This window comes from Zosterops lateralis, assembly GCF_965231275.1.
Source record: "Zosterops lateralis genome assembly, chromosome: 1".
In the NCBI taxonomy this organism is placed as follows: domain Eukaryota; kingdom Metazoa; phylum Chordata; class Aves; order Passeriformes; family Zosteropidae; genus Zosterops; species Zosterops lateralis.
In genome coordinates this window covers 103,832,568-103,854,822 of record NC_139762.1, presented here as the reverse complement: position 1 = coordinate 103,854,822, position 22,255 = coordinate 103,832,568, and the positions used below count along the sequence as shown (strand labels likewise).

General features: G+C 35.4%; 1 protein-coding gene and 1 long non-coding RNA gene across 2 annotated transcripts in view; one reads left to right on the top strand and one right to left on the bottom strand.

The window, feature by feature from the left end:
* SMCHD1 (structural maintenance of chromosomes flexible hinge domain containing 1) overlaps positions 1–18,447 on the top strand; it is a gene marked incomplete at its 5' end in the record, with an annotated part of 66,633 nt that extends 48,186 nt beyond the window's left edge. The window contains 15 exons of the mRNA XM_083881028.1: positions 348–409; positions 2,416–2,503; positions 2,912–3,043; positions 4,260–4,409; positions 7,779–7,905; positions 8,076–8,195; positions 9,564–9,649; positions 10,670–10,792; positions 11,001–11,191; positions 11,582–11,691; positions 13,048–13,118; positions 13,996–14,167; positions 16,090–16,248; positions 16,951–17,074; positions 18,056–18,447. Of these exons, the coding sequence (XP_083737154.1) occupies positions 348–409; positions 2,416–2,503; positions 2,912–3,043; positions 4,260–4,409; positions 7,779–7,905; positions 8,076–8,195; positions 9,564–9,649; positions 10,670–10,792; positions 11,001–11,191; positions 11,582–11,691; positions 13,048–13,118; positions 13,996–14,167; positions 16,090–16,248; positions 16,951–17,074; positions 18,056–18,158 (1,818 nt within the window). The 3' untranslated portion in view covers positions 18,159–18,447. The remainder of the gene's footprint in view (positions 1–347; positions 410–2,415; positions 2,504–2,911; positions 3,044–4,259; positions 4,410–7,778; positions 7,906–8,075; positions 8,196–9,563; positions 9,650–10,669; positions 10,793–11,000; positions 11,192–11,581; positions 11,692–13,047; positions 13,119–13,995; positions 14,168–16,089; positions 16,249–16,950; positions 17,075–18,055) is intronic.
* On the bottom strand, positions 10,604–22,243 carry LOC310920984. Its single transcript, XR_014592071.1, has 3 exons — positions 22,189–22,243; positions 11,590–11,680; positions 10,604–10,690 (listed from the first exon to the last, which is right to left on the bottom strand). It is a non-coding gene; the product is annotated as an uncharacterized lncRNA (long non-coding RNA).
* Between the last annotated feature and the right edge of the window lie 12 nt (positions 22,244–22,255).

Here is a 22,255-nt window from a genome sequence, read left to right as displayed (position 1 = left end):
CATCCTATTCAAGATTTTAAGTAACAAATATTGCAGATCAACCCTATGTGTTTATCAGTGTCTGTCCTGCTACAAGTTGTCAGACTGGTCAAGCATCAATACTACAGTAATGACAAAAATGTTGTTGGTCTGCAGAAGCTAACTCATAGCAGGGAGAGTATTAGAAGTAGCCACGTTGAATTTTGCATAGAAAAGACTGTGAGAATTAAGAACATGGATTTAGTGTCTAAAATATAGGCCATCTCACTGTGGGCTATCAATACTGCAAATCATTAAGTCTTGGTAGCATATTACAAGTTAAGTCCTTTCAGTATATTGCATTAAATTTTTTGCATCTTCCTTTACAGGTTACAACATTTAGCTGTAGTAAAGTGAAGGATGACAAGGAAGATGGCTTCTTCTACTTCAGGTATAAGAGCATTTATTCTGTAATTATTCGTGGAACTTATTATACAAAATACGTAGTATGAAATAGAAAGACGAGTTTTGTTTTGGTAATAATAGTCCATCACAGAATTAGTATGATACAGAAAAGGTACTAGCAAGATGCATTGAAAGGAAGATTAAATTTTTTCCTAGATACTTTTGACATTTGTATAATCTGAGAGTAGAAAAGAAAAGAGTCTAAGATAATATATTAGAATACATTTTGAGGAATTCTAGTAATGAGGGAACTACATCATCAGCTTGTAACTTACATGGTAGTATTCTCTAATTCTTTTCAATATTGCTTGAACTACTGTAGAATTGCAGGCTGGACAAAGCAGACTTAACTCTTTTACTGCCTTCTCTAGATGTGCATCAATCCTGAACTATGACCTTGGTCCTGTCAGTTTAATAATCATTCCTTGGGCTACTTATTCAGAAATAGTGTCTTAGATGAACAGTGGCAGAACCAGAGCTCATCATAAGCTGGTGCCTGACTGCCACATTCTTTCTACATCTATTTCTAGTAGACAATCTATGGGATTAGCTAAATAGTTATGGTACTGGCTGTGAATTCAAGTTTTTGCCTCCCGGGAGTAGGCTTTTCTTGACATAGGTACCTGTAGTTTACTAGTTGTCCACATACGTCCAGAATTAAAACTCCCAACCTGGTTGAAAAATCTGAAAGGAGAGTAGACAGTGCCTGTTAGCAGCCCTTGTAGAAAAGTACATTTTACTTGTTGCTGCCAGTGTCTGTGGCATCACTGTCTGCCAAGTGACTTTCTCTCGAGCTTTCCTGTTGGTGGCACACTCTCAGATGGTTTTAATCAATTTATTGCCAGTCAGTAACACGGATGCTGTTATGCAGTCTTAAACAACTTCCACAGCAATTGTGTAGTTTCTTTTTTTTCTAAAGCCTGTGTCTGTCCAGCCATGAGATCCTTAGCTGATTATTTACTAATTAGTGTTTTAATGTCTCCTGACAAGGCAGATGCTACTGTCAATCTTAAACTAAGTAAAATGCAGAAAAGAATTGTTACTTCTGTATGTGAAATCTAAAAAAAAGGTAAAGTCATGGCCTGTTGTAGAAATATTAAATCTTTGGGATTTTGTTTTTTCCAAGTTAAGCATTCCAGGGAATTTTGCATATTACTCCTTCCCAAACAAAAGCAGAAGAAATAAATTGCTTAATGTTGACAAAAAGTTAAAATGGTGTATGTTGAAAACAAGAATTTCATTAATTCAAGAGTGCCACATGTCATCCTTGGAGAAATACCTGAATCTTGGCTGTTTGCATCTCCTCAAAAGTTTGTAAACATTTGTAAGTCACTGCTGTTCCTTGCTAAACACTGCGGAGGTCCTCTGGATGCCATGTGGCCTTCCCTGCTGGGTGAAATTATAGCAGCAGAACTGCAGGTGTCTGGGCTTTTCTTCGTGTTTTGATGGTAGGGGATCTTTGCCAGTAGTCTGCACTACAGAATGCTGGAAGGTAGAATGAAAACTCTTTTTCTCTCACTGTACTCAACCTTGACCGCTGGTCCAAGTTACCAAGCTTTGTACAATCTGACTAAGGAAGGAATTAGCTACTCTGATTTTATGAAAATTTTATTAAATTTGGAGAGAAATGGTGTTTGTTCCAGATCTAGACATTTCTACATTTTGTTTCGGTAGGTTTATGAAAATTCTGAATAGGAAATTAAATGATGTAGACTTGCAGATTTCTGAACCATCGGGCCATGACAAACTTCCTGTCATCTAAAAGAAACAAACTCTAGGAGGAGACATTCCTCATTCAACTTTCCAAAAGCCTTACTCTAATTCTTGAGGAACTTTGCTGGCCTTCTTGCTGAAGGAGGAGTACTATGTCTTAGTAGGGCTTTCTCACTAGTTTGGAAGACAACTCAGAGTTTGAAATGCTAGAGTACTTACATACTTGTGACTTCAGTATTGACTCATGTTTGCTTGGGTTTTATTTTTGGTTTTTTTTAGGGATAAAGTGGTTCCGGAGAGAGAGGGCACTTACATTATCCAGTTTACCTTTGCAATGGATAAGACAAATATGCTCAACAGTGAACAGGTTTGAATCTCTAATCAATTGCAGGTAGCCAAGAACATGTAATACAGAATCATTTGGGTGCAGTGTTATGACACTTTGTAGGTTCAGAATACAAATACTTTCACTCCCAAGTTTTGAAAAAAATTATTTTTTTATTTTTGAAAGTTACTGATTTCAAACTGTTGATTACCAAAATATGTTTTTATTAACTTCTATAACCAGCAATTTGACAGTATAACAGAGGTGCATAATTTGCAACCCAGCAGAATTGCTTATGGTTGTGCTAATTTATTTCAGGTCTGTCCATAAATTTCACATACATTTGTTTCAGTGTTTTTTGAGCAACCCGAGTGTGTAGGTTTGTAATTTGCAGTTAATTATACCAGTCTTTATTTTATTTTATTTTATTCTTCCTCCTTTTTCTGCTAGATTATAGTTGAAGTTGTACCTAATGACCCTGTACGCTTGTTACCTGATTCTTTACCAGCTACTCCAGCAGTTTCCAATGTTCGAGCTCTTACCAGCCGTACACTGGTCAAGGATTTATACCTCCATTTAATGGTAACTATACTTCCATACAAAATCATAATTAGGGAACTACAGAAGACTGCTAAAACTATGTTGAATTTTGCTGTAAGGCATTGCTACTGTTTTTTTGTAGATTCACTTCATAAAAAAAGATGTTAATCAGTAATTTTTCAGCATATGACAGGTCCATCTTGTTTCATTTACATACAGATTACAAAACTGAAATGTTTGGTCCTTGCTGTCAGGTATCTCAATTGAAATCCATGTTACAAGAAAAAATTGTTTCAAGAATAGATTCTAGTGGGAAAACACTTACATCATGTACAGTGGATGTTTCTCTCCATGATTTTTCTTTCCAGGGACAGTTTCTCTTAGAAATCCTATATTACATAAAATAAGGTTTCTTGAACTTCGTGTGTTCACAGGTATAAAAGGATATTACTTACCAGCTACCACAATAGCAAAGCAGACTCAGGTTGTGGAAAAATAATTTAATCACCAGTTAAAAAAGATTCTTGTAATAAGAAACAAAGACAAAAAAACTAAAGCAGCGCTTTCTGCCTCACCCTTTCCTAGGCTCAGCTTTGTTCCAGATCCCTGGTACCCTTCCCCAGGCAGTGCAGGGGGGTGAGAAATGGGGGTCACAGTCAACTAAACACAGCTCCTCATCTCTTTCCTGCCAATGCTGTTTCCTCACAGTTTCCCTGTTCAGTGAAGGTCCATCCCTTCATGGGCCACAGTCCTTCACAAACTGCTCCAGTTGTGAGCCCTTGCCACAGGCTGGAGTCCAGGAATTATTGAGCTGGTTTAGCATGGGGACCTCCATGGGCTTCCATGCAGGTCTGTGCTCCACCTTGGTCCTTCATGGGCTACAGGGAAGTACCTGCTCCAGTGCAGTTCCCCTGTGAGCTGCAGGGGAATTTTCTGCTCTCATACCTGGAGCAGCTCTTCCCACTGTTCCTTCCTTCACCTTCTGCTGTTTTCTCTTTTTTTTCCCCCATTCTCACCTGCCTGTGCATTTTTGCTCATTCTTAAATATAAAGAAAACACCATTTTGGCTGAGGGGCTCAGCTGTCCCTGCAGTTGATCAGTTGGAGCATGGCCATGTCCAGCCTCTCCTCACAGTGGCTGCCTCTGCAGATCCCCTCTGCAGAGACTGCTAGCACCTTGCCATATAAACCCAGGGCAGTACAAAAGTGGATTATTTAGTTCAGTCCCAAACTAACTTTAATCTCTTTTTTACTTACAGGATGAATACAACAACCACACTGGACTTAATCTAGTTGGTAGGATAATAGCAAAAATTAAAAGCCCAAATGAAGAAGATATAGAGATCCCACAGTTTCAGGGGAAAGTCAGTACAGTAGAGTTTCCACTGGAGGGTGGATCAGCTGAAATTGTAAGTGTGACTGAAATATACAGCTCCATGAACAGTGTATCTAATGAGGTTTATTTTCCTGCAGTTTTAAAGTTTTCTTACACCTCACTGTGTTCTATGGGGATTTGGTTTATATTGTAGCTTTCCCTTAGAAATAGATAAATTATTTCTTCTCTGTTTGGTTGCTGATTTTCAGAAAACCTGAGAGAAGGACGTTCTTTAAACTGTTTATCCTTGCCAAGTGAGAGAGGTGTACAGGTACTCAGTTGGGGACCATTCAGGACATTCAGGAAGATCCAGGAAAAATATTTTCTTCATTTGAATTTCACATGTGAATAACACTTAACCAATTTGTAGTGAAACCATTAATATTACTGGTATTTTACATTTTTATTTATAATACTCTCAGGCTGTAGTAATATCCTAAGATCATTTAGACTGACTTCTTAATATATTTATAATTAAATTTTGCCAGGCTCTCTTTACATTTTGTCTAAGTAGTGGGCCTGTATATAAATTGTAGAAAGGCATGCTTCTCTCATTTGAAGAAGATAAAACTACCATTTCTCTTTATGCTTTCACTCATTAATGCACAGGGCTGTTAAAAATGTTTTCCTTATTTTGGTTTGAATCTCTGGCATCATTCATATTCTGAAAGTACTGCATATTGTAGTCACACTGCAGTTGCTTTTTCTTCAACAAACACAGATGGAATTTTTAAAACATGTAAGTGCCATCTGTCACAGTTGCTATAAAATATGATACAAAGACACAATGTAAAATGTGCACATGCACAAACCAGGAACTATTCAAAACACACCAAAGAAAATCCAGTGGAATGTGGAGTTTCTTCTGAGTGGAATGGTCACAATCTCTCTCTTAAAAGCCTACACAGAAGTTCAGTCAGTTGTTTTCCTGTGGTGAAACAGTTGTATATTGATTTTTGTTTTCAACTTGAAATATCATATAAGAATGGCAGAGCAAAATTATACCCCTACTTCATTTGGCAGTCACATATTTTAAAAGTCTGACATCTACAGAAGTCTTCAAACAGTTAGAAGATGTACCAAAGGAGGATCCAACTTCTTAAGGACCAACTTCTTAATTTTCTCAGCCACCTTTTCTAACTCGCTCTTTGGAGGCAGCTTTATGACAGACCAGCGTCAGTGTGTGTGCCTGGTGGAGACAGACACTGCATAGCAATCAAAACAAATTCTCCAAATATATCTTGGAAATTGCCACCATAAGACCCAAATAGAATCCTAAAATCTACAGATCATATATAGAACATTCTTCATAATATATTTTATTCAGTATATTGACTCCTTTTATGGAGCTACATATGTGGAACTGAATGACACAGCATAAGTTATTTTCTGTCAATAACATTCAAGGACAGAAACATCTAGTTAACATGGCTAAATGTTACTAATTTGCCAAATTCTGCTCTACTCTAGTCCATAGAGAAACCTGACAAAATATGTATGAAAAACAAGCGAGTAAAATAAAATGCAGGGACTGAATAGAGGTGTCAGATAAAATTAATATATCGATTGATTTACACTCTTGGGTTTCTCTGGTTTCCCTACCATGTTTCAGGAGTAATAAATTAACTGGTTTGGGAGCACATTTTTCCCCAGGCAGATGGGGTTAAGAAAAGGTGCAAAAGCATAGCTATAGGATCAGCTAAAACCACTGATCTAACAAAACACTCAGCAAATCTTGCATTTATACTTGTGGTAACAAGATGTAAATTGAACACCTTTATATGGGTAATAATAACCTCATATATGGTCTGTGACAGGTCAGATTAAATTACTGGATAATTTCTAAGACTCCTTACTAATACAGAAATAATTTTTTTTGTTTATCTCCATGTAGTAGTAACCTGCTATTGCATAATTGTTACCTATATTCTCCAGTCTTCCATCAGTGACAAAGCTGTGTAATGGAGGGGAGTGTGCTGAGTCTTGTGGTTTGGAGGGTTGTCTGTTTGCCTTGTGTGGCTTGTTTTGCCCTCCTCCCGCCTTTCGGGGTTTTTTTTCTTCTTAAGTATTCCTGATTTGGTGGGGGATGGGGGGTCTTGCATGTTTCTTCCTTTTTTGACTACAATCTAAGGAGATCCTGGTGCTTTTGGTAGTAACTTGTGTTCCCCAGTCATCCATGGGAACTAACTGTGTTTCAGTGAACCCAATATCTCTTCCCCTCTTCAGGCAGTTTTCAGGCATCTGGTTTATACTGAGTTCACTGACTTCAGACTACTCACAAAACCCATGTGACAAGGATTTGTTAGTTGTGATGCACTGTCCTTTTCATACGACTTGTAATGGGGAGGGGAAGGACATACTCACGTTTTTCAAGTATTTTGAAATTGTTCCATCTTGTTTATAAAGACAGTTTTGTGCAATTAGCATGAATAATGAAAGTGATACTTTGACATGTTTAAAATTCAGGAATACTAAACTTGTTTAATGAAGAAAAATGTTTAGATTTTTGTTAGCATATATTTTCTAAGGAAAAAGTATTTCCACTACGGACTTCTCCTGATAAAATATATAGCTGCAATATTTTTGAAAGCCATGAAGCCTATCTTTGAAGGTTATATATCTATCTCTTCTTTTAGGCTGCAACCACCTCTCTCTTGATTTGGCCAGTTGAGTAGCAATTTCTACATGTTAAAGGTGGAAACAGTATGAGTTTTATTATAAGCATTATTCATTTTATGCATGATACCTTTCCCAAAGTAACAGCACATTTAGATAATACCTTTACTAATTTTATTTCTGTTTACCTTTATGGTTTTATAATATTTCTCATGTTAATAAAGAAAGGCAAAGGATTTAGTATGTCTTTTCAATAAGGAATTGATAAGAAGTTAAATGTTTATGATAGTGTTTGGACATATATTGTTCATTCATTTGGGATCTGCTGTCTACTTCCATGGTAACAGCAGTAACTTTAACTAAGCACTGGGAATAGTTTGTTTTTCCTTCTCTGAATTTATGCATTGGGTCTTCCTTTTTAATGATCTGTTTGCATTTCACATACTGAATGAAGTACACCTGAAGACATCTTTGCTTATGAGACAGTGCAGAGGATATTTTTTCTGAGCATGTGTCTCTGAAATAAAATGCATAATCAAAAATAATAAGACTTTTTAAAACAGGTAAAATTACAATCTTAATTCTTAAGTAATAAAATAGCTATATCTTTTTATTTTACTTTTGTTTAATTGTTATAAGAGACATTTCCAAGCCAATACTTAAAACTGTAGTAATTCTGTATAGATACCACGTGTTACATAGCTTACAAGATTTAGCATCTGAAGAATGTTTGTTTTGTGTGTAGCCTCAAGCATGGGCATAAACTTAAGTTTATTTATTTTCATAGAATTTAGTGCTGGCTGAAGACAGTCCTGGAAGAGATAGCACTGAATATATTCTTGTCTTTGAGCCACATCTGCCAGCTTTGAAAAAATCTTTGGAACCCTATTGTCTGTCATTTATGTTCTACAATGGTATGTTTCAAGTGCTCTAAAATACTTGCTTTTCCTTTGAATCAGCTATTTTTAGTTCCATAATATGTTTTCAGAACTATGTAGTAGCTTAGTAGATTTTTTGCTAATGCTTAAACCAATTAAGTATGTTACTATATTTTTTTCTGAAACTGTATATGCTTATTTCTTAGATTCCAAGAAGCAGCAGCTGATGGCAACACTGACCAGGGAAAAAGACCAATTATCTAAGTCCATAGATCTTTACAAAAAGATGTTTGATACTACAAATCAGCTCATAGCTGAAATTAAATGTAAGTTCAGTCAAATATGTAAATAATTTTTCTGTGAATTAAACTTCTGTCTTATAATAATTTTGAGAATATAGAGAAGAGGTGAAAAATCATTGTTGAAATCTTGAGAGACAGTAATTAGAGGGTAGCAGAAGGGGTGTATATCTTGCAGGGAAGCATCTAGTTGCTTGGATGCATGTACCTATAAAGGGTCTTGATTTGAAGGTAAAATGTCTTATGTCAGAATTATCAAAAGGAGAAAAGAAACATTGAAGTTGGTGTTCTTTTTATCCATGACTGCCTTTTACTCCTATTTTTGCATGCTCATACATCTGGAAATTCAACAGTTGCCTAAAAACAACTTGAGGAGAATGAACTACAGATAATCCTCTTTAAAAAAAAAAGTTAGTTGTCAATTTCAAATTGTTGCTTTTTTCAATTTCAAATTGTTACTATTTCAAAATGTTACTTTTCCCCCTCCTTTGACCTCACTGTGTACATTATTCAGAAGTGTTGTGTCATTGTTTATGTTCTTCAGCAAATGTAATCCTTTATGAAGTTCTGCTAAACTGCAGAGTAGTGTGATGGTGCTGGTTTATGGGAATGGGAGAAATGAAGGAAATGTTTTCTTTGGGGTTTGTTTTTTTGTTTGCTTGTTTGAATGATCCTGCCTGTTGATTAAAAGGTTTGTTTCAGTAATTGCATTTTGGATTTTTATTTTAAATAATCTCCAAGTGTAAATAAAGTAGACTGGCATAGAAGATGCTGCTCTTTCTTGTAATTTTAATACGGCATATTTCCAGCGTGTGTAGAAAATCCTGAATTCCAGGCATAAAATTTTTGTTTCATATATGCGTATCTGTAGAGAGTAAGTTAGAGTACAGCATTACACTTTATTCTTAAGTAACATTTTCAAATATAAACGTGTTTTGAATAGAGAGTGGAAAGCAACTCTCATTTGTTTACTCATTTGTTTTTTAAATTAGTTCAGATATGAGAACTGAGGAAATAGTGTCCAGAAAGTGTGTCCTATATAGCAGACAAAAGAAGGTACTGCCAGCCACCACTCTTCTGTCTTGCCATTTCACCTGTTGGAGAACCATTTACAATGATAATTGAGCATGAAAACTAAAACCAGCTGACGTTCTCAGACTGACATACGGTCTAGGCCCCTTTGCTTCTTGAAGCTGAAGTCGTGGCATCTGCTGAAATTGTTTAGAAACTGGACAAAATTGCAAGATCTTTGTGGAAGAATTCTGATATTCTGTGCCAAAATTAACACTAGATAGAGTCTGTTGCAGCTCGCGTAATTCTGAAAAGTTGTAAGAAATTCTGTAAGTGTTCCATTGCTTTCTATCATTTCCGCTCTCTCTTTTGATTTTGTTACAGGTCAGGTTAGAGAAGCTGAAACAAGAGAAGCTGTCCTGAAGAATGAACTGAAAAAGCACCAAATTGAATTACCACAGACAAACATAGTATGACTTAGTTCTTACTAAACTCCATTAACATCTCTGAAATTGATATCAATAATATATCAATACTAATATTGCTGAATCACATCTGTTACCAAGACAGTGAAAATTTAAACTGTGGGAAAATTCGTGGATCAAAGTCAAACTGCTAAAGAACTAACGAAAACTTTCTCTTTTATATCCTTGTGTTGTTTTTCTTCTGGTCATGTTTCTGCATGAAAATAGTTATCACTGGTAACCTTTCTGCTAAGGTTATCAGTGTTACTGGTACTGCTAGATGTTAAAATAAGTTTTTGGAGGCTGGTCAGTATATATTGGATGTATTCTGGCATAAGTAAGCCAAAGGAAAGCACTTTTTTCCAGAGAATCAGAGAATTGTATATGTTATCACCAAAGTTCATGTGAAAATAAGTTTGGAAATATTCAGGGCGATGTACCTGTACCTGTAAGGGCAATTGATAATTTCCCTTAAAGATCCAATTATATTTTAAAGAAACTTTTTAAAGATTTTCAAACTACTAACATCTGGGGGGGAAAACCCACCTGTTTAAGCAACTATCTTTATATCAAATAAGACCAAGTTATATTCATTAATCACAAATAAATAGAATTAAATTTCAGTCACAGTACTGAAGTTCCCCCTGCTGGCTAAATTTTTCAAGCCTGGACATACTCTCTTTCTGAAGTGGTTTCTTTTTGTACATTCATGATTGTCTCTTCCTGCTGTTTTAAACTTTCTTCACTTTTATCTCTAATAAAGCACTGATAGTTCTTTGTGAAATGCTCCTTGAAATCCTTAAAAATTAAAAAAGGAAAAAGAGGAGTAATTAAAAGTTTGGTCACAATTGCAGTGAGCTTTCCCTTTGCTCTTCTCTGGGATTGTGCACAGTGGTCTCTTACACATTAAAAGTCTGTTTCAGATTATTGAATGTTTATTGTTAGAAAGTTAATTGATGACAGATAACTGCTTCTGCTGGTCAGTCCAATGGTACATGCTTGCTGATTTTAAATTTTCATTCTCAGCTTCAGTATGTGGATTCTCTTCTAAAACAAAAGATGTTGGAACAAGAAGGAGTAATGAAGCAGCCAAGGAGAACTTGTACCCTCCCAAACTATCCAAAAGGCAACCAGAATATTCTAGGCAAGGTGAGTTTTCTCACAGGGAGCCTTCTAATGAGCTCTGTTGTTCCAGAAAGCTGTAATGATGAAAAATTATCCAATGACCAGTTCCTCTAACAGAGCCATCAACAGGGGAATTAAATGTCTGTCTGAAGTTGCAGGGTTATTGTGATTACTATGAAAAGGGGACGTGGTCTTGGTTTCTATTTTGACTATTGTAACTTCTGTGGTACAGATTGCACATTTAGCTCAAATCGAGGATAATGAAGCAGCAAAAGTCATCTCTTGGCACCTGGCAAGTGACATGGACTGTGTGGTCACACTGACCACAGAAGCTGCTCGTTCTATCTTTGATGAAACTCAAGGTCGACAGCAAGTGTTACCCCTTGATTCTATTTACAAGAAGACACTTCCAGATTGGAGCAGGTAGAGAAAAAAATAATGAAAGTTCTGCATTTGTATTACATACTTCTTTAACTCTTTTTTCTTGTCTAATTTGACTTTGAAACTTCAATTAAAGACTTGAAGTATCAAATTTCTGGGTTCATTATTATAGCAGTAGTAATGTCACTTGAAATGTTAGCTGAAATCCCAGCTAATGTCCATAAATTAATCATATGCATTTTTTGGAAATCATGGCTCATAACAATTCACTGAAACATCTTTAATATAACTGGAATTTCAGATAATGGTGGGATCATTTACTTAATGTGGAAGTGCTAAGATGCATTCAATTCAGTTGGAGATTCCTGACTAGAATAAAGACAAATTGCTTTCTTCTTCTCTTCTCCCTCACTCTTCCCTTTCTTTAACCAGACCTTTACCTCACTTGAGAAATGGAAGAACCTTCTTCAGACCTGTTGGAAATCCTGTATTTGCCAGAGAACTGCTGACATTTCCAGATAACATAGAGCACTGTCAAACAGGTAAATGATGAGAAAGAAATCTTTAGATCATTAGTAACTTCTCTTTTCTAAAAACTTAAATACAGAAACATTACAAATTATAATCCATTCAATAATCTTCACTGATATGTTTGCAAATACCAGTGTACATTCCTCCTGAGTTCTGTTGGTAAAAATAAGAGGGCATTAGCATTAATTATTTTTAAACAAAAATGATAAAAATTTCAACAGTGACCACTTTCTTTGGCTTGTTATCTTAGTTGCCTTTTCTCTACTTAGATGTATGACAGGTTTTTTCTTTTTTAAATTCCTGCAGCATTACCTTATTCCCAAGCTCTTTAAAGCAGGAACTGACTACCACAAGACTAATTTTATAATGTCATATCGCAGAAGTTATCCCTTTCATTAGGCTTTATTTCCAGTTCTGTTCCTCTCAAAAATGTATAATGCATATATTTTAGTACATGCAGACTGAACTGTACATGACTGTGTATGTTATGCTTAAACAGTTTAATAGGTGTAAGAAATCTTTCCATTTTTATGTAGATTTCAGTTAAGGAAAAGATCCTCCTCTCGCTCTTTCTAACAATGTAGAAATCCCTACCTTTTCTTATACTTTTTTTAAATTAAGTAGATCTGCTCCTTTAAATGGAGAGCTGGAGTCTGCAGTTACTTCAGTATGTTTTGCATTTTATTTCATGACTTCCCACTATTGAAGTATTCCTCTCTACTGGTTAATAAAGAGCAATTTTTAATCCTATACATTTTCAGAAAGTTTGATCTTGACAGACTTTTAACTATAAATTCTTCTTCATGCCCCTTGAGGAATTGAAAAACCACGTTGCTTGACATATCTCATGCATGACTACATTTTTAGATTTTGTATGGAACAGACTTTTATTAGCAGGAGAGTCTCAGTTGGATCATTGGCCTGTGAATGTCTTTTTCTTTGCTAAACCTTCATTGATAAACCTTCATATTCATTGAATATGAAGAAACATTAAGAAACTAAGAACAAAATTCAACATTCCAGGAAGATTTTTAAAAAGTTTTCATTTATATAATTTCATGAAACTTGGGATTTTATTATGTGTGTCTTGATAAATGCCAAGAGAGTATTTTATTGGGAAATACGTTCAGTTATGCCAAAGGCAGTTAAACATACTTTTTTTCTTTATGAATTCTCTGATGAAAGCAGAGGATTGCATATCTATCTCAATCTCAAGAGAATTTTGTTGAAACAAAAAATTATTTACATGCTATTTCCCTTGCACTTTTCTTAGAAGATGTAATAATGATGCCTCAGAACTGACTTTTCAAAACTCAAGTTATTTTGCTCCAGAGAAATTTCATAGCTCAAAAATTTCTATTTTTCAGTGTTTGGTATGCTCTTGGGTGATACTATCATTATAGATAACTTGGATGCTGCCAACCACTACAGAAAAGAGGTATATTTCCATTTTTCTTTAAATTTTATAATACAGATACATTGCAGAGCTACATATTTAATATATTATAAACTTAGAGTAATTGCCAAGTTTAATGCTGTGTTAGCTGTAAGTGTGCTTACCGTCTGTGGGTCTCAAAACACTTAACAGTGAATGGAATCTCTATTATTGGCACTGACAAAATTACCTCCATTCAACAAATTCCATTATGTGCATGTTGCCATGGCGCATGGGACCATGTTTCCAAAGATAAATAAGCATCTTCGGTTTTGCTGTTAGTGTTAAACACAAGTTCTTCTGACTTTTCTAGTCACTCTGTGTGTAATAAAAACACAGGAGTCTAAGGAACATGATGAAATTTCAGGTCCACTTAACTAAAAACTTGATGTGAAACTTACTAGATCTCTTTGGACCCGTTTTTATATAGGTTTAATGGTACATGTTTTAGCAGGGAGGAGTCTCTGAGGAAGTTGTGACACTGGGCACTTTTCCTTTCAGCTTATGAGTTTGCTAGAATTAAAATAATGACTGAGCAAAAGAATGTAGAACTGTACTGATTGCCACTGCTTCCTAATATATGTTGATAGTCATCTTTTTCTGGGTGTAGATCTAAAATTCTGCCTTCAGAGTTCCGGTGAAATGTGAGAACACAAAACCAAAACATTGGTCTTTGTAATTACTGACAATACTGCTTAATTTTAATATATGCATTCTATTGATTGAAAGCAAAGTCATGACATAATGTTATAAAATATGTTTTCATTTGAGAACAAAGTTGCATTGCAGCTGGAAAATACAAAGGTTCATGACAGCATTGCCGAAAACTTAAATTTTCTGTGGAGTTACCAATTAATTATCAACTTTTATACCTGTGCAGGTTGTAAAATTTACACAGTGCCCTACCTTACTGACTAGGGAAGGAGACAGGATTCGCAGCAATGGAAAATTTGGAGGCCTGCAGAATAAAGCTCCTCCAATGGACAAACTCAGAGGAATGGTATTTGGAGCACCAATGCCAAAACTTTACTCTACTTTCTCTGCACAGATAGGTGGGTTAATGAAGTCATAAAAATACAAAATTTACAAAATTATATTGCTTGTCTATGTTTTTAATTCTCTGATGCAATTCAGAAAGGAAAACTTCAATTTAGCATAAAGTTATTTTAAAAAGTAGGAGCTGTACAGTGTTCTGTTTATAAATTTGCTTTTTCTTAAAAGCTTATAGCTATTACATTTCCTGAAATAAAATAATAATTATAATAATTTTCTCTTAGTCTTATGAAAGGAGTATAAGCAGTAATAATCACTCAAACAGCTGGCATGAGAAGCTGGAGCTGATTGAATTCCAGAATCACTGAAAAACAAGTTTTAGGTCTTTCTACTCTGGAAACACCATTATCAATTTAGAATTTCTTATGTGCAAGTGATCTCTGTGAAACAGCAGTAGAAAAATTCTTCAGTGTTCTCAAGAGAGAATATCTCATAAGCTACCCTATTTCCTGTGGGGTCACTTCCATTCTTCATGTGCTTGGATTCTTCATTTCAGAATAAAGGATAGAAATTAAGTTAGAAGATGCAGTTTGTGACATGTAACAACTGACTTGACTGATGGGTAAAATGCTGAAAAGTCTTACTTACAAACAGGATTGTTCTTAAATAGTTAATTTTAAGAAGAAAGGACATGAAGTTTATCCCTGACAGTGCAATGGAGAGGTGTGGGGAGTGAACACACGTACCTATTGAAGTAGCCATATATATGAGCAAACTACTTAGCACTGACCAATTGAGTAGGGAGAAAATATAAGGACTAAAAAGATCTTTTCTTGGCATTTTAGTAGAAAATATATTACCTGTAGGAAAAACACAGTAAGCATGTCAGTCACAGACTAAAATACACTGGGTTAATCACACTTTGTCTATCATCATGTTTTCAATTGTTGAACTCAATTATTACCCAATACAGAATAAATTGAATTTTTCTATAATTTAGTACCAGAGCAATCATGATATCAGAAAAGGGTATGTTTTAATTTCACTTAGATAGATATTAAACATTTAAAGGAAAATAATGACATTACACGCATGTCATTACACAGGGCTTGTTTTGAACTTAATTTTACACTTAGCATTAGTTCTGATATGCTCTTTTTCAGTGTTCATAGGATAAAAGTTTATTAATGTGTTACTACACTGGCAAGGTACTTGTAAAATAAGCTGTACAAAGAGTTTGCAGTGCCTTTCATTACTCTGCAGCAGCTCAATGTGTGAGAGCTTTCAGCACATGACAAACCTAAGATCATTTAGTGTTCAGTTAAGCTTTGTGCAAGATACCTCATACCTCCAAGTAAAATGAAAGAATCCAGGCTAATGTCCTTGAACCCTTCCTTTATTACTTGACATATTTATTCAAGGCCTGGATGTGGAAAAAAATTTTGTCTCATATGTTTAAAGAGAAAAAGGATTGTCAACAAAATACACCTTTGTTTATCTGAGTCTACTTGATTAGGTTTCCATAGTGGGACAGAGTGAAACTCAGTAAATGTTCACTTGGTCCACAAGGTGGAATACAATCCAAGTCAGTAATACAAGCTTCTGCTTTGTAGCACTGAAAACACAACATGCTACAAGCACTTAATGTCACCAGAGGTAGAGAATTTCACTTGGAGCACACAGGAAACAAGATGTGTATAGTGATACCAGTTTCCCACATAATTTTCAGAGCTTGCAGGTACTTCACTGTCATCTAAGATGTGGACTCGAAAAGAAGAGTCAAAATATTGGATGTTATTTTTTTTTTAGTCATTTTAAGAACAGCTACCAATCCACTACAATTTTGGATGGTTTTTTAGTGGTTTTGAAAGATATGTTTTCTTGTGGATTTATACATTGCCTAGGTTGTATTGGTAGCATTCTAAATGAAAATGGTAATTTACTTATTGTTTCACGGCTTATCATTTTATTCCTCAATTAGATCTTCTTCAGCAATACCGTGCAGCAGTGATTAAACTTGATGATGCGAATAAGGACCTTGATTTACATTTGCAATCACTGAACACTCCAGAAATGCAAAAGAAAAAACAGGAACTTGCTGAACAAGAGAAAAACCTCAAACTAGTAAAACAAAAATTGGGTAGGTTATTGTATTATAATTTTGGTGTCCTATAGGGGGAGAACAGTTAACTGCAACCAGATGTATTCTGCTCTTACAAACCAAGAAGTTCAAACTATGAATGAAAATTGTGAACATTGACTAATAGCTTAGAGATGTCACATTTGAAGGAAAGAATAGAAAAACTGTGCATAGTAGTATGATATGTGGATATTGCCTAGAGCAGCACTGCCCTGTATTGTGTTCAGATAATAAGAATGTGGTCAGTCTGTGTCTTGTGAACATGAAACTATGATCTCACTAATAAGAGATTATATAACTATTAGTGTGGCTGGCCCTGTGCTACAGAACATTGGCAGGCTTTTTGAAATGACTGTGGAGTAAAGATCTGAATTGCTTTTGCTAAGGAAACACAATCAAAACATTGTGCTATAAAAAGAAACACCCTGAAGTCTGCAAGGATTATCTTTCTAAGTTACAAGGGGTTTTATGTCAATATCAAATAATATTTAAAAAATCAACATTTACTCTGCGACAGTTATAAAGAAAGCAAATAGTTTTTACTGCCATCTTTGAACTCTGTTTCAGATATAAGGTAACTATAAAATTTATGACATTTCTAAAGTCCTACTTCAAAGGTTTAACTCTATTGTTATAGGGCCCATTTATAACCAGCAGGTTTAATTTTTCTGGTTTTGGTTCTTACTTGTAACTTTTTCATAGGTATGACTCCTGCTTTATCAGATAAAGGTGCTGAATCATTGCTTCAGCCTATAATGTTAGATATATCTGACACCCCCATTCCTCCCAAAAGAATACGAAGAGACACAGCAAAAAAATTGTATAGGTAAGTACTTTCTGAATCTAGTCATTATTTTCCCATAATCTGAATTCAAAACAAAAATGGTTTATTCTGCATATTTTTAATTCATATTTGTATTCAATAAGTAACAATTAACAGAGTTTGCATAAAGCTGATTTTCAATATAATTTTTAATTTCTTTAATGTTTCTGCTGCTATTTAAGCCTCATATAAAGATTTGCTTACTAATTCTAATTCTGTTTCTCTTTAAGAACTGATTGATTGGTATCTTTTGTGCATCATATTCCCCCATATTTTCTGGTATATTCCATACTGTTACACCCAGAACTATTTGAGATGGCTTGGTCTGTAAACCCTTAAGGTCTGCTGTCAAAAGCTGGATAGATGAACACAGAAATAATTGTTCTTACAGAATAGAATCATTCTTATGCTATTTTTTCTAAGTAACTGTCTGAGGTGAACTGGTGATAAAGTGTTTAACACAATTATCTCTTTATCCATGTATCTGTTCTCATTCCCTCTTTGCTGATGAGTATTTGAACACACACATAGACAAAAATTTGGGAAATCTGTATGTCTGTATCTTTAAAGTGACATGAAACTGACTTTGCCATTTCTCATGTCTCTCCTCATGACTACATCATTCTCTTTGTTGAACTATGGTCATTTTTCTGAGATTATTTAAATCTTACCCAGTAGCAGTGTTCTGTGAATCTCAGAACAAGTGTTCACTATATTACTGTCTCTTTATTTTTTATACTTGTAAGTATTTCAATTTTTATCTTCATGTAGAACTAAAGTGGTTATATAGTTAAATTATCAATATTAGCCTGATGCTATTCTTCATTTTAACAAAATAAATAGAATAATAAGAAGCTGTGTACAAATATGAGGTTTATATTGTTTATACTTGTGGGAGCTCTATGCTATAAATATATATTACATACATATATATGTATAAAAGAAAAGCTTTGTTTATAAGCCACTATGCTGTGTTTTGTTTAGCTCAGAAGATTGGATCTCATCTCCTGCAAAGCAGCAGCAACAGCAAGTGCTGCAAATGGCTTCCACAGAACTTAATGGAACTCCACGAAAAAGAAAGGCATAGACTGATCAGACTTGCTGGGAAAAGCTGTGTATTGAATATGTGAATACATTCAGTTAAAGGAAATACTCATGTGGTATTACCATTACTCTGAAGATTTTTATACTACTAGAAGATATAAATGTATTTCAGTTAGTAGGAACAAAAGTTTTAAGTAACATTGATAGCCCAATTTTTGTATAGTTATTTTCATTTCTAAAAGCTTTCAGAGTTTTTATGTTCATGTGTGGAAAAAAAGTTTAAAATATATTCTTTTTTATTTATGAAAAAAATGATCTTTTCAATAAAACTGCTTCAGTACAAAGCACTGACAATACAATCACTTGTGTTGAATAAATTGTGTAATGAAATGAGATTTTAATTTAAAAAGCATCCCAAACTGTCTTGAGGAAGACAGTCAAAGGTCACCTTTAGTGATCTACATTGTAAAGATTTTAGTGATGAACGGGGCAGAAAAGGATCATACATGATTAAAGATGAAATTTCAGCCAGGGTCAGAGCAAGCAGCTGGAAACAGACTTGATTGAAAGAAAAAGATAGGGCAAGAGTAGGAAACTAAACTTGAAAAGTATAAAACTATTAGTTGAAGCCCTGAGACAGTGTTCAGGGGTGTGGATGTGTGGGTTCACATCTGCCTCAAAGAATTTCTGCCTAGGAGCAAAGGTTGACACCAGTCTACTGATCTGTACTCTCAGCAACGAGCATTTTATATACATACTCATTTTCTGAAAAAGGACTTTAAAAGGTATGGTGGCCTCCTGTTAGAAGTTTTGGAATGCTGATCACTGGTGCACATTTCTGTGACAGTTCTAATAAAATGAAATTTCTCCAAACTAAGGAGAAATAAAGCAGTGTAATTTATGGTTGAAGGTTTTCCAGAGCTTCATGTTTTAAAGATGGGTTAAACATCAAATTGTCCTACTCTTAAAGAAAACAAATATATTCAAGTATAGCATGTAACACCAGCAAGAAACTAAGCTAGCCCTACCTCAGTCCTTTTCCTGTTTATTCTCTCTAAATTTAGACATCAAGACTTGAATCAGACATCATGAAGGGTTTGCCACGTAATGATTTGTCCCACCACACCAAGATAGTACTTCTTTTAAATTAATTTAAATTCCTCTGCCTAGCCTCAGCCTGCAGCCTCTGGTTAACCTTGAGTCTTATTGGATTAAATATGTATTCCAGCAGAAATGTTTCCTTTTGGAATTCATCCCTTGCCTTTGGTAGTCAGTGTAGGCACTACTAGCATCATGTGATTTATCTCCCTGGTGGAAGAGGCAAACAGAAAATTAAGGATGGTTTCCAGCATTGTGCAATAGCTATCAGAGATTTCAGGAAATTTCACCAGGATCTTTCAGGATTTTCCAGCAGAGTGATGGGAAGTTGTTACAGTGCAAGTTACGGCTTTGCAAAGCTGTTGAGGGCAGCTAATTTGGTCATGACAACAAATTAGAGCTCTGAAGGTAAGTGTCAGTTTTTTCCTTTACCCGCTCTTTACTCTGTAACAGAGCAGTGGAGACCTCAGCCATGCTGGGCAGCTTGTGTTGTCCTCATTGGTTTCATTGAGGGACTGCTGGAAATCCATGCAGGAAACTGGGAGAAAGTGGTTGTGGTTTTGGTCTGGGCCTGGTTTTCAACCAGCACCCAGGGATGCAGAGACTGCCTGTCAGGTGAGGGGATGGATACTCCATGTAACCCTGTGGGGTAGGTTGGATTCAAGTCCTTGCTGCCAAACCACACTTGGGGTTTACAGCCCCACCGTCAGCATCATGGCCCTGGCTCTACATCTCTACAATCCCAGTATCACCAGTACTTCTCTAGCCATGTATCTCATCTGGGACTTCCTCTGCCTCCTCCAGGGCCAAAGTCCCCTTGTCAGCCAGAGCTGCAGTTCAGGGAAAGAGCAGTGAGAGGGAAGGAGGAAAGGATGATGCCCAGGGGAGCAAAAGGGAGGCAGGGAACCACTGCAGGATGTTGCTATGTTACTGCTGCAGCAGTAGCCTGGATGAAAAACACAGGCGTTCCAAATGTCCATTGAGCATTGTGAGACTGTGGCAGTGTAATTACTGAAAGTTTTCTGCTGAAGCCACCAGAGTAGGTGCATACTTGATTAAGTTAGCTTTATATTGCTATCCTGAACTCCATTTCAGCTAAGTTAATACTTCAGTTGATCATAATGGGAAAAGAGAGCGGTAAGTTGCTTGCTGTTTAACAGCAAAGGTATCAGCTGTTCCAAAGACTTTGATGATGATAGTATATTGCTGGGGTTGTGGTAGTGTCATTTTGTTGATATTTAATAAGGCATTATTAAGGAACTATCATTAAAACATTATCTGCTTCATGTACCAACGTTTTTTCCCAATAAATTCTGCTCCCAGAATGTTCAGTTTAGGGGTTTTTTTTAATATTTAGGAAACAAAAGCCATTAAAGTTGCATTTCATGATCACACAGCAAGAATAGGCAACCATCACAGACCAGATCTGCATTAAATTCCTTTTGACCTGCCACAATGCAGTACACCATAGGAGATGCCCAAATCACTTCTAATCTTTCTTTTTTAAAAGTCATTTTGCTTATTATATAAGAACTAGAACATATCTTACTGATGGTAGCAGTGCCAGTATCAGTAAAAAGCAGCTGTTTGCTTCCCTTTCTGCCTGTGACTGGACAGGGTGTATCCAGGGATTTTGACATTCCTGCCACACCAGATCATCTCCCCACAGGAACAAGCATCATTTCAGGTTCATAAATGTATGGACATGTGTATGTGCATGCACATGCCAAGTTATATATGTACATGCATAGATATAGTTCTCTTATTCTATATTTCCATAGACAAGCTCTTCCACACCCACTGTGACAGTGGAAGAATTCCAAGAGAACTACTGTGTTGGCTGGATGTGTTTTAGCTGCTCCTATCCCCTATCTCTGCCTCTGTGGCATGTCTTTGCTGTGAAATGGTTCTAAGAGCAGAGCAGTCCTAGCTCTAGCAAAGGAAATTGACTTTAAAAAGCTATGCATGTAAACTAATTGTTTGCAATTTTATTTTAAATCAGCCTGTATATGAAACTAAGGAAAATTTTCAGTTAATAGAGGCAAAAACCCCCAGCACTTTCAATTTGTAAATACATAAATTCCACAAATTTTACAAATATGTTAATGGATTCTTACAACTCTTGAGAGCTTTTCTAGGACTCAGTATTTATGAGGGCTCTAAAGAAATCTCCACTCGTTACTTTGGGGTTATTATTTTGTAGTAGCCTGGCTTTTTATGACTACACTATTTAGGCCCTGTTTATATGCACACCATCAAGCACAAGTGAATTTTGCAAGAGAAATGGGCCACTAAGACCTTCCTTCAAAAAACTGAAAATATTTTATACAACAGCAGAAAGAACTATGTGTTTCGCAGTCTTACCTAGGAACAAATTATAATTTTTTTTTATCTAATAATACAGCCCAAGAACCTTTACCTAAATCATAAAGTACTCACCCTTTTTAGAAAATCTATGTTACTTTCTAGTTAAAAGACATTTAGTGGGCTCTCATTTCTTAGTATTCACTCCCTCTTTATCCCTCATCCTGTAACTTTGGTAAATTAATTAAACTATATCATGCAGCAAATATTGCAGTCAAGGATGATTTCAAGAACAGAAAAATTATTTTCCCCCAGTGTACTTTAATGTTTCAAAGAATGACGAACCAACTAACTGCAGCAACCTCTGATTCATCATTTTACACCAAAAAAAAAAAAAAAGGTAGATTAAAAAGTTACTGAATTAAAAACTGAGTTATTAAATTAAAAGTTGCTGCTTCTTTGTTTAATGGAAAATGGGAATGATCCCAAAAAATTAAAAGTTAACTTTCCCCAGTAAACAGCTTGTGAAAACAAATGTTTCATATTAAATACAGCTCCTGCTTTTAGTATGTTCTTATAAACAAAATATAATAGAGAAATGAAATGGCAATGTCATAAAATTAGTAGCTAAAGAGTGCCTTATAAGAAAAGGGAAGGATGGACTGTCTTACTTCCAAGAGCCTGTCATTGTAACTAAGGGTCTCGTAGCACCTGCATGCTTCTGTGTGGTGGTATAAT